This window comes from Drosophila mojavensis, unplaced genomic scaffold (genome assembly GCF_018153725.1).
Source record: "Drosophila mojavensis isolate 15081-1352.22 unplaced genomic scaffold, ASM1815372v1 contig_36, whole genome shotgun sequence".
Taxonomy (NCBI): domain Eukaryota; kingdom Metazoa; phylum Arthropoda; class Insecta; order Diptera; family Drosophilidae; genus Drosophila; species Drosophila mojavensis.
The window spans coordinates 12,063,423-12,076,196 of record NW_025318858.1 but is presented as its reverse complement, the minus strand read 5'-3'; the positions used below and the strand labels follow the sequence as shown (position 1 = coordinate 12,076,196).

The following is a 12,774-nucleotide window of genomic DNA, read 5'->3' as shown; positions in this document are numbered from 1 at the left end:
ATAACTCTTTTCCATCTAACTCTCTTTGCCTTTTCAAGATCAGGCTTCATACACCTCACAGGTAACAATAAAGCAAAGATTTGTATTATTCTATTCATTTGAAGTACTCAAGATCAGATCATCGGATAAACATGTGTTTAAATATTAACATGCAAGAAAACATATTTGCGTTTTCTTTTATTTATTTTTGTTTAATTTTGTATCTGTATTGTATCGCTATTTATTTTGGACTGCTCATCCATGAACTGTTCTGCACAATTTTCGCATAAATGACCCCAGCTGAATCTGATCTACATATGAAAAAAAGAGAGAAAGAAGAAGCACTCTTGATTAGCTTAACTTTAACTTTCAGTTGAAGTTACTCAGCACAGAATTCTACGTATTGCTGGCATCAAGTGACTTTTAGCTATATGTGTGTATAAGCAGATATACATACATTATTATGTATATAGACTCTTTTTTTTAGTCATATCTAAGCATTCACACACAAGCAACAGATTATGTACAATGTGTTCAAATTACACGGCTTATCATTTAATAAAATTCAGGCGAATTCATTAAAAAAAAAAAAAAAAAAAAAAAAATCAAAAACCGAAAAAAAAACACGAATAACAAGAAGCAAAAGAAAACACAAAAAAAGTGAACTAAACAACATATTTAAATATATCGAATTTCCTAAAAGTAAATAAACGAAGCCAAAGCCAAAGCCAAAGTTTGGAGAACTATTTTGTACCTAATGCGTAGGCTAAAGGCATGCCACAATAATAACAACAACAACAACAACAACAACAGCAGCAGCAACAACAACAACAATAGCAACGAGAGCACAACTGAAGAGCCAAATTCCTGGTAAAGCTCAAATCCTGTTTACTTCCTTTGAGCTACCTAAGCAAGCAGAAGAAGACACAGCCACTAAATCTTCTATAGGTAGTTTTGCTGCTGCTTCTTCTTTTCAGATGCTTTTGTATCTGCAGCGTGTATGTGTGTGTGTGTGTATGTGTGACTGTTTATGTGCTTCGGTTTTCATATATCGTCTCGCCGCTGATTTATTATTTACTTTATAAAAAATGCCTCGGCCTCAGCGTCAGCCTTAGGTTTGGCCATAGCTTTGGCGAATCTTTTTCTCATCATTTGAGGTTTTTTTTTTTTTTTTTTTTGTATTTCGGGCGACTTTTGCTTAATTTGTGAAGCAGCTTCTATCCATTAGAAGGAGAGAGAGAGCGCGAGAGAGTGAGCGAATTGCACATCTACCAGGCAGACGTTTCTTCACGGAAATCTTGTTAAATTTCGCTTGATTGAATTTGCCTGCATTTGGCGGTTTCTTTACTTTTTTTCTCTGATTTTTATTTGGATTTTTTCTTTCTTTATTTTGTATTTGTCAAGCGCCTCAAATTGACCACACGCACAGCATCCGAGAAGCCATAGCTGAGCGAGCTGGGTGAAATGTTTCTTATGTAACTCATAAATTGCAATACAAACACATATATCAACATTATAAAACACACACACACACACATATACAGAAGCACATACACACACTTAGTTCTCTAACCGCACAATTTATGGCAAGGAAATGAAACATAAACAAGTTTTATTGGCATTTCTTAAGCATTAGAACGAAACTAAAATACTCTAGGCTTCATATATGTATATGTCTGGTAAGGGAAAAGTTAGTTTTAGTCCATTGACTATGAGTATACCATATACCCTATACTAGCCTCTTGCCGTAATCGACATGTTATATAGTGTTGTATGTAGGTGTTTTATTTAAATTAAATCTAGCTAAATTAAATCTTGCTACCCAATATTTTGATAATATCGCCTCAAATATGATCAAGAATTTTTTTTTCATAAGATTTGAAGATCTTAATTTTTACCTTATATTTATACATATTAAAAAACATCCTTAAAAACTCAGTACAAATATTTTGAATATTTTTTATTTTATTTCTATAATTTTAAAGAAATATAGTTTTATTGATCTCTTTGTGTTCTATCTCCCTTGAAACTTTTTTCAAATAAATATAATTAAGTATTTAATTTAATTGGGGACGTGTTGGAAATCAAGATGGCAAATTTTTTCAAGCTGCCCTCGTGCAAGTCAGATTATTTATTTATATTTACTTGCATATGCACTTATATTAATATGCATATATATGTTAAAAATTCTTGAACCACCGCTTTTGTTATCAATTTACAATCACTCTACACTCTACTACTCCCTCATTTATAGTTTTCGTATCTATGGTTTGAATTCATTTCTATTATATGCTTTTAATAACTCTCCAAATATAAATTGAAACATTGAAATTTACCCTAGGCAATCTTCGATCTCATATATGTATAATATAATACAGATAATATAATTAAACTTTTTAAATATAATTGTTTTTAATAAATAAACTAATCATAATTTTTAAAGCTAACACTAGAGAAACTACTCTTGTATAACATGAAATATTAAATAAAGATTAATAAAAATATTTATATTATTGTTAATTGAAATATTTATAAAAATAATATGAGTATTTCTAAAAATATTTGAGTACTTCTTTATTTAAGGAATAATGTTTAAAAATATAACTTAATAAATGCAATTAGATATTTCAGTAAACCGCTGATTACCTTTTTATTTTTGATTTCTAATCAAAATTAAAATATTAAACTTAAAATAAACGAAAATATATTTTATACATATACGCCACTTGACATAAACTTTACAACGAGCATAAAAACGAATTAAAATTTAATCAAATTTACTAAAAAGTCAGAGACCCAATTATATACATATATCTATATATAAATACATTATAATATAAAAATATATGTATTTAACTATTTAATAAATTTAAAGCTAAGATTAATTTAAAAAATAAAACTTTTTAATACAAAATAATTTTTCCAATATTTATATTTTCAAATTCTTATTAGATAAGTTCCTGTTCCCACATATTTGTGAATGCTAGCAAAGATCTTATCCATAGCTAGAGACTGTATGGTTAGGGCAACTGAGACAATCAGCTGGCTAGAAGCAAAAGCGTGTTAGCAGCACAGAGGAAGCTGGAAGCTGGAAGATTGCAATAAAGTCACAGCATGGCATCTAGCTAAGGTGGGGACCGTAGATGCCCCCGTGTACAGCATGGTTAATAAACCAAAGCCACGGAAAAACCGCAAGAAAATGCTATACAGTTGAAGAAAAACATAGAGAGAGAGAGAGAGAGAGAGAGGGAGGAGGAATAAAGCGTGTGTAAGCTGGCAAAAGATGAAGTTCGCTGCACAATGAGATTTATTTATCGTGATTGTGCGCTTAATTGAAAATTGTTTGAAAGGCCGCACATGACGCGGCTACTTGAGAGCGCAACAGGAATCGCTAGACTTGAAGCTAGTAGCTCCAAGAGTTGACTCTCATATATCAATGTGACCCATCTGAGTGCGCTATGGCTCTTCGGCTGTCATGCTTAACGGTATTTTTACCACGCACACACACACACATACATACTGACACAGATTTTGTTTTCCTCGCTTGTTATTTTCAGTTTTTTTTTTGTTTTTTTTTGCTCCTGCGAGCGACTTTTACGAACAATTTGTCAACGACATGGACAATGATAGCAGCAGAAACTGTTGCCAGTTGTAAAATTAAAATGTCAAAGCCGGCAACAACCACTGGGCTAACGCGCAGGATATATCCCCACATACGAACACAAGACACAAGCCATGGCAAGCCAAGCCGCGCACCAAGTGCGGGGCCACCATGAATGGAATCCATCAGCCACCCATGGAGCCAAAGGCCTCCAGCTGGCAGTTGTCAAGCAACGCAGCGAACGCTCGCTCGCATTCAATCAGTTCTCAAATGCGTTGAGAGTAACGCACATATTCTTTTCTAAATGCAAAATGGGCGGGGCAGCCGTCCACTTAGCCTCGAGGGAGGTTCCGCATGGCTGGCATATGCCATGGATATGATCATATCTTAAAATAAGCTCCTCCAAAATCCTAACCATATCTGATGTAGTTTTTGACAAGGAAATTATATGCGAGGTATTTGTAGTTCAGCATTTTCTTTTTTTAATAAATGTAATTAAATATTCTATTATTTTTAATGCAAAAACATTAAAATTAAATATGCAAAAAATTTCTGGGATTTTACTAAAAATATGTACAGAGTTTACAGTAGAGGAAATTAAAATATATATTCCATTCATCCAAGTTCAATTCTAGTAATATAAAAATACATAAACCGAATCAAGATATTTCTATAACTTACAAAATTTTATTTTTTATACAAATTAAAATGAATTATATGAGCTCAAATTGAGTTATTCAAAAGAATTCAAAAGATTATTTATAAAATTGAATTTATTTATTTCGGGTTAATTAAAAGTTTTTCTCCAAATTTTCTACTGAACCAAAACTCTAATATGTAATATATTTTAGTATTTAATTGAAGAAACATTAAAATACATGTTGCAATATATATATTTTGTTTATTCTTCATACATTGTATTTAATTATTGAAATTATTATATTATTATAATTTAAATTTTAAAGTCTTTTGATGTTTGAATTGAACTATAACAAAATATTTATTATTTTAAGAAAAACCATATAAATTTATAAAATACAAAATAAATATAATTTATTAATAAAATAAAGATTTTATATATTTCAATTACATATATAAAAAAATCTAAATCTTTGTAAGGAATTGTTCAGCAATTGAAATACTTGCCTTCATCATCATAAAAGAGTTGTTATAATTTTACGATACTCTCACTTTACTCTTTCAAAGCTTTTCAACACTGTTTCAAGGACACTTGATACAATTTCCTATTGCAAACATCCCCTTCCCTAATTATCTCTCATTTCTTGTTTGGTTGCCTTGCGACAAAGCTCTTAACTAGCCAACCTGCTGCATTATCAAGTAGCATATGCTTATGGCTATCCGAGTGTGCGTGTGAGAGAGGGAGGAAGGGTAGGGGAAGGTACCCTAATGGCATGGAGGCACCCCCCTCACACACGCTCGACGGGCGGTCTCTCCGCCGTACAATTCCATCAGTTGGAATAACATAAAATACTTTACAGAAAATGCGCTCAATGGCATCCTTGACAAGTCGCCTCTACCGCCCGTTGGCTTCCGTTGGATTCAATGTAATGTAATGTGTTATACCTTCGACCTTCAGTACCACACACCCCGCTTACATCCTATCCAGATAGCCCTGAATTTTTACTTTGATGTGTGTGCGTGTTTTCTCTTCTGGATTTGACTTGTTGCTAATTTCAAGTTGATTTCCGAAATTTGATAAATTGAATCGATGTCGAAATTTAAATTGTAAATTTTCAGCCTATTCAATATAAAAATCTAAATTATGGAGTTGAAAAATGATTTCTATAAATTATTTGTTTATTATATAAAATTTGGTGCCAAATAATTTACTATATATGTATTATCAACTGTTCTTCAACTTATGATAAGGCATACACAGACTGTTTAAAGCTTTACCCTCATAAATTAGATGGAAATTTATTTTTTCGTATTTTAAATTAGCTTTTCAAGTACAATAAATAAATTTATATTGCTAATTTTATATAACAAATCCTAGAAATTAAGTACAATTTTTGAAAAAACAAAATTAAAATATCTGCAAAAGTAAAATCGTCATCCTAAAAATGAGCCTATAGCTCCATAGCACCTCCAATTCAACTTCCGCTACATTTGAAGTCAAGTAAAATCAGGTTAATATCTCGTCAGGCAGTTGAAAGTCCCGCAGAGCGACTAAACGTGTGAGTTTTATGAGCTGGCTGAAATTTTAAGAGGCTTTCAATTTAATGGGCCAATGCGATGTGTTAAGAACAACCAACAACCAGACCAGGTGAAATAAATTGCAGAATATCCGAAATGCATGCAAAAGGCAGAGAGAGATTTCCGCAATGTATTACATATGCAATGATGAATGTATGTAAAGATGTATGCATGTTTGTGTGTGTGTAATCAGACAGGGAAGAGTCGAGTTTATTTATTGGTCGATGCCTTATGACAATATCCCTTGTGCGTTTCTGTGTTTTTTTTTCTCCTGTTTTCCACCAGGTGTCGACGACTGCATGCGTCAATTACTTAATTTTAATGGCTTTTATTATGCACTCTCACACACACATGGACACACGCACACACAATCAACTGCATCTATAAACAAGGCCCGCTGTGTGGGCTATTAAAAAATAAATAAAAGCTCATGAAGTCAAGTTGGGAAAAGCCTCTGGACATGACAATATGAATTCGAATAAACTTAATTAGGACATAAATATGCCTAAGAGACTAACTAAGAGACGAAGCTAATAGAAAATGTCAATGAGTGATGTGATGAGTTTCAATATTTCTGAAATGTTTAGTTAACATTTGAAAGTATATATCTATTCCTGATATGATAGAAATGAATTTTTGAAATTGTTGTTTTAATTCAAACAATTTTTCTTTTATCATTTTATTTTTATGTGACAAAAAAGTGATAGTAAAATATGTTAATAATTTTGTTTTGTTTTTTTTTTTTACACTTAAATATAATATAATAATATATACAACTCTTTTTATTTGTTTTATTTTTTTATTAATTCAATCCATTTTTAGTAAATTAATAATTCATATTTGTAAAATATGATATGATATAATATGAAAATATGATAAAATATATCATTTAATGAACCTTGTTCATTTTTTTTATTCTTAAGTTGAATATTACATTTTAAAATGTTTAATAATAACTCTTCATTCGAAAATATTGTTAGTTTTCATGATTTGTAAGAAATTTAAAATATGTAAAAATAATTTTTGTTTGTATTTGTAATTGATCGTTATTTCTAATAAAAATTTTCAAATCATTAGAAAAACTCTGTTTTCATTTAACTTTCAGCTAATAAGTAATATTTAATTGCTTCAAAACTGAGCAACAGGCTGCATTGGACGCTGTCACGTGGGAATCCAATCAGGCAAACATTTTCAGCCAATTGGAATATATAAATAAAATTCCTATATACTTTCTATTTTTATTTAAATACGATATAAATATATTTTATTATATAGCTCACCTGGTAAACAGAAACTCAACGAGGCGGCGCTGGAGATTCTGGCGATTTGATTACTTGAATGCAAATCCGAGTTTGAATTGAAGTTTGAGTTGGAGTTTGCCTTATCAACATCAACAGGAACAACAACATTAACTGTCCACTTGTTGCTAACTGTTGAGTGAGCAATTGCGCGTGTGTTGGATTCGCATAGAGTTTGTTTATGACGCCTGCTCACACATCCAACAACAAACAAACAAAACGCAGGTGTCGACTTCTCCTTGTTGTTATTGTTGTTGTCGTAGTTAAATTATGACCGAGCGACGGAGACGCAAAATACGAATAAAACAAACACGCACACTCACACGCACATATACATACCTACACACACACTCAAAAGACACTTTCAATTACGCACTAAACGTAACAGTTGTATAAATGCAATGTAAAATGTCTTCAGCTTCTTGGCACTGCACCTGGAATTTGTTTATGAAATTCAATTGTTATTGTTGTTGTTTTGCAACAAAAACAAACAGCTGCATACTCTTGTCGCTTTAGCGGTATGGTGAGTATGCGCAGCCCGCAGCAAGTTCCCACACATTTCACATTTAACAGCATTTGCGTAATTATTCGTTAGCAATTTAAATATTAAACACGTCATTCAATAAAAACAAACATTTAAAAAACCTTAAATTAAGTATTTAACAGCAGCGCACAAACAAAATAACAATATTAAAATGTGCAGCGTTTAATAGCACTAGTTGAACACTTGCTCACCGAGCACTGCATGCGTTCACAACTGTTGCGCACAGCTGGGCAGCGCTACCTAACAGTTGCGTAGATATCGATAGTTGTATTTTCGTGCCAATGACAGGGACTGCTGAAAATATTAAATAAATGTCAAAGTATTAAAATTTTGTGCTAAGCAAATATTGACTTGCATAACGATTTTATTTTAATCTATTCATTTTAAATAATTTTACCATTGGCTCACGATATTCGGTCAGCTGTTTGTTTGGCTTTTAGCATTAGCCAACACTGCTGCACATGCTGTGCCGAATTTAGTTGCCTTTTGCGGCTTTTATTTGCCTGGACAACTGGATAGAAATTGCTGGCCCCCATTTGCTGCATTTAAGATGGGCGAATTTCAGACGTGGCTAAACGATCAGCTCCGCCAGCTCAATACAGATGAGAGCGTCTTTGGTGCATACATCATTGGCATTCTCGAGGGCGAGGAGGAGACACAAGATGAGAAAATCGAGGCTCTCGAAGGGATACTCAGCGGCACCGAAGTGAGTGGAATTTAAGAGAAGTTAACCGATTCATATAGCAACTCCTATGCAACAGGCCTCCAACATAGAGGAGCTGGTGGCCAGCATCTTGCAGAAGTGGCTACAGAGCCATCCCAGCGCCGATGAGCCGCCCAAGAAGGGTCTGGACATCGATGTGAACGCACAGCTGGCCAAATTGCTCGAACAGCAAAAGCTCCAACCCGCCGTCAAAGAACGCGAATATACCGAGGAGGAGCTGCGCATTAAGCAGCAAATATTAGCGCAATATTCACAGGTTTTAATTGATATTCCTTTTATTTATATTCACACATGTGACTCACATTTGATCTGCTTTGCTTTCAGACTGCTGTCAGCGAGGAGGAGGATGAGAACACAGATGGCGAAAGCGGCGAGCCAAGCGGGTCCAGTGTCATGGCGCCCAACACCAACAAGTCGGATGTGGCCAATCTGGCCAAGGAGAAGCGTGAGCAGGCGCGCCTGGAGAGTGCGGCCAAGAAGCAGAAGGACAAAGAGGATCGGGAGAAGCAGAAGCAGCTGCGCGAAGAAAAGAAAGAGAAACGCAAAACCGTCAAGGGTGAACGTCGCCGGTAACCGGGCCAAATAAACCAGAAACCCAAAACAAAGAAAAAACAAAATCCGTCTGCCAACCCCTCAGCCGCAGCCCAACTCCCACAGCACAGATCTGAATTTACACAGTCTCTCAAAAGACATTACGAAACGAAAACCAAGAGACAAAACTCCATGAATACAGTCAGAATAATAACTATATATATAGTATATATATTATTTGCATTGCAAATCGAATTGCAATTAATTATGTCAATGTATTTTGTTGCGAATCGCGTTGATATTTGAAATTGTTTTTACTAAATTAAATTTTAAAGTCGTTTTCACAATGCCGCAAAATTTTTAATTCGATTTCTAACGCTAACTTGGCTTTCTAATTAACTTCTAGGAATTATGTATAGAACTCGTTTGGATTTTCCTTTGTAAATATGTATATCATTAATAGTTTCGTTTTCTTTATCGTTTATCCTTCGTCCTCATCGTCGTCCCCATCCTCATCATCTTCATCCACATCTTCTTCATCATCATCGTCGTCGTCGTCGTCGTCTTCCTCCTCCCCCACATCGTGCTCATCCTCGTTCTGCTGCTTGGCTGCTCCAGTTGGCTCCTGATCAGCGGTGCTCTCATTATTATCATTCTCATCGTTGGCCTCGCTTGGATTCGGTTCATTTGCTGCCGATGCCGCCGCCTCTGCCTCCGCCTCCGCCTCCGCCTGCAGCTCTGTAGATAATTTCTTAATGGCCTCTAGATCAGCCAATTGAATGCGTCTATTGTTAGGATCCAAACAGTTGACTTTGACATCTATGAAATCACTAATATGCTGCTCATCCCAGCTGGAATACTGAGAGGAATAGTGAAACGTTTAATAAACAAACTGATGATCAAACTTGAATAATTTGTACTTAAGAAGAATGAATATTTTATGTAGAATGAAATGATTTTTTAGACATATCTTAAAATTACTTACGTATTTTGTTGAATTCATGTTATTTTATTATTATGGCGGAATTATTTGTTCAAAAAGATGATTAAAATTCATGAAATATTTCATTGTATTTTGAATTTATGTATTTATGAATTTTCTGTTTTTAATTATATTTTTATATTTATAATATTATTTATTTTTAATTATACTTGAAATCATTCCTACGATTGTGCTGTAACGCCATCTATGGGTCAGTAGGGTAAGTAGCTTGCGCACACTAACGTGATTATAAATACATAAGCCTGGAGATATGCAATACACATTGTATTCCAGTGAACTTCCAATGGAACGTGAAAATCATTTCAGTATTGCTAACGGCACATCGTAATATAGTAATCACAATTGAAATTTCTACCCTGGCAACTGGCAGATTCAGAGGAATTATGCAAGTAGATCAAGTAGAATCCTTTATTATATGACAAGATGCCTAAAGTTGGCTATATATGAAGGTTTTTATATAATTTATTTTATTATTTTTGACTAGCAAGATCTTGAAATTGCCAGAATTTTATAAAATATTTATATTTATAAAATATTGGTATTTTTTTGTTTAGCTGGCAAGAAGATATCCTATATAATTAATGCTAATGCATTAGACAGAATCCGAAGAGTATATTATGCAAGGTGTATTTTTTGAAACTAATAGTGTAATACCCTGTGGTTAGCAACAAGCTGAATTCTGTAAAATTAAGTACGTGAATTTTTTTGTTTGTCAATTTATAAATTAATGGTATTTGAAATGATATCAACAAAATTAAATATGCATTAGTTTCAAGCACATATATATATAATTTTACTCGAAAATCTCTAACTTATTTTGATTTTTAAAATCCCCTCATTTGTGTAGAGCAATTTATACTTCAAATAAAATATAATTTATGTAGTATAATAATATAATTTAAATAATAAATAGTAAATATTAATAGTTTAAGATGTTGGAAATATTTTTTTTTATTGTTACATACATTGACACATAATCATCATACCCTCTAATAGCCAATTTAAATTATGTAAGCATAGGGAATGAGTGAATAGCCAATAGCAGGCGAGCATGATCGCTGCTAACAGCGACGCCGGCAGATCGCTGCCAGCGACTGCTTCTGCTCAGCCTTCAAAGAGAGCGTAAAGAGGAGAACACCATAATAGCTGAACTGCAACGGTACTTATGCCTGTTGACATTTTTGCTTTTTTTTTTTTTTTTGGCAAATCTATTTATGGAGGTAAATTTTAGTACAGTCTCTTACCACAGAGCTGGAAGTGAAGAGCAGCTGCTGCTCTTGCGGCTTGGCCGCGTCCTCAGTCGTTTTGACGCGCAAATATTTCTGCAACAGATTCGTTTGCTCATCCTTGCGCCAGAGACAGAGCCGACTATTTTGCAGCCAATTCGCATCCAATAGATCCCGTTTGTTGAGCAACAAATCCAATTGGGCCAATTTGACGAATTGCTTCTTGGGCGGCAGACCTTGTACACGCTTCGCCGTCGAAGTGCTCGCCGCGGCGACATTTTCGAATTCGCCCTCACTGGGCTCCGATTCTAGATTATTGTCATCCTCCTCATCGTCCAGAGACTCGAAATCTTCATCGCTTACCTTGGGCACAATCGTACGTCGCTTGCTCTTCGCTGCCGTTGCTGTTGCAGTTGCCTTGCGTTTGCGTCCAGCGCTGCCAGCGTCGCTGCCGCCAGCGCCAGCACCGCTGCTGCTGTTATTGTTGCCATTGGCGCGTGTCGGCTGCTTCTGTTGGCGTTGCTTCTTGTTGGGTCGCCAATCCTCCTCGGAATCATCGTCGTCCGGACTGTAGTCCTCTTCATCGGAATCCAGATCGAATGTGGTGGTCACCAGCTCCGTGCGACTACGCATTTTTCCAACTGATTTAACGGCCCAAAATGAAATTCTCTATCCGTATTATTTTTTTTGCCTTTAGCGCTGCGCTGCGTCTCAAAGCTAACTGAAAATTTGCTGTTGCTGTTGTTGTTGCCGTTGCTGCGACTCCCACATGTATTCGTTTGGGAGCAAATTGCAATACATCTTCTCTGCAGCAGCGTTAGCCTTTTTTGGGGGTTGTTTCTCTCTTTGGCCTGGCGCGCGCTCACTTTCTCTCTCTCTCTCTCCAGCTCTATCAGCTCCATGTAAAAGCTTTTTTGTACCTGTAAGCACTGATGCTATTTCAGACTTTTTCCCGCCAGATTTAGCTTTCTTAATAGTTCTATTGCAGGAAGAATTTGAAAACAGCGTGAAGCGGGAAATTTAGCTCTTTAAGTTTTTTATTATTTATTTAATAATATAACAGATATTACAAAATTCCTTTCCAGCTAGATAAAAAATTGCAAATCTATCCATCGAATTCACAAATGAAATTCAACAGGTTAATGCAATCGATGTCATTCATTTTAAACCCAGTAAAATACAAATGAACGCAATTTTCTTTGCCCACCTTATTGGGTTCGTTGCTATGTCAGATCAGGAAATTAGCTTTCTGGCCAGTTATTAGCGATCGGTAAACCGATTCTTCACCAAGGTCATTGATATCAGTCCAATAATACTTTTCGCTCTTTAAGTATGGAATAAGTGCATCAAGTTCCTGCTGATTAGCTAGGCTGAGGAGATGGGAGCCAACTTCGATCCGATTCGCTGAAACAGGGAGGGAACTTTTCTACAACGGTCGATTGATGTATTTTGCTCCTTCAATTTCAGATTAACCTCCTCGATTGCGCTGCCGTGGCTGGCTAGAGTTCCTGATTGTGTGGCTACCTGACCTTCGACCTTGTCCAGCCTGGATTCCGTGTTCATCGATTGGCATAAATTAGAGCGCTGCACAATTTTGTCCACGACATTCAAATGATCCAGCAGCGGCCGGTCTGCCTTCCACAAATAAACT

The 12,774-nt window shown here is 35.1% G+C and overlaps 2 protein-coding genes across 2 annotated transcripts; one reads left to right on the top strand and one right to left on the bottom strand.

Annotated features, from left to right (window-relative positions):
• Positions 1–7,969: 7,969 nt before the first annotated feature.
• Positions 7,970–9,241, top strand: LOC6576601 (coiled-coil domain-containing protein 43). The gene is made up of 3 exons (XM_002002554.4): positions 7,970–8,345; positions 8,401–8,619; positions 8,688–9,241. Exons 1-3 carry the CDS (start codon positions 8,190–8,192, stop codon positions 8,934–8,936), a joined length of 624 nt encoding a protein of 207 aa, XP_002002590.1. The 5' UTR covers positions 7,970–8,189; the 3' UTR covers positions 8,937–9,241.
• Positions 9,092–11,851, bottom strand: LOC6576600 (glutamic acid-rich protein). Its single transcript, XM_032729406.2, has 2 exons — positions 11,142–11,851; positions 9,092–9,753 (listed from the first exon to the last, which is right to left on the bottom strand). Exons 1-2 carry the CDS (start codon positions 11,754–11,756, stop codon positions 9,376–9,378), a joined length of 993 nt encoding a protein of 330 aa, XP_032585297.1. The 5' UTR covers positions 11,757–11,851; the 3' UTR covers positions 9,092–9,375.
• Between the last annotated feature and the right edge of the window lie 923 nt (positions 11,852–12,774).

Coding starts and splice junctions, on each gene's coding strand:
- LOC6576601 (XM_002002554.4), top strand. CDS start 8,190: ATGGGCGAATTTCAGACGTGGCTAAACGATCAGCTCCGCCAGCTCAAT. Junction 8,346..8,400: donor GGATACTCAGCGGCACCGAA/GTGAGTGGAATT, acceptor CCTATGCAACAG/GCCTCCAACATAGAGGAGCT. Junction 8,620..8,687: donor TATTAGCGCAATATTCACAG/GTTTTAATTGAT, acceptor CTTTGCTTTCAG/ACTGCTGTCAGCGAGGAGGA.
- LOC6576600 (XM_032729406.2), bottom strand. CDS start 11,756: ATGCGTAGTCGCACGGAGCTGGTGACCACCACATTCGATCTGGATTCC. Junction 9,754..11,141: donor TCTTCACTTCCAGCTCTGTG/GTAAGAGACTGT, acceptor TATTCCTCTCAG/TATTCCAGCTGGGATGAGCA.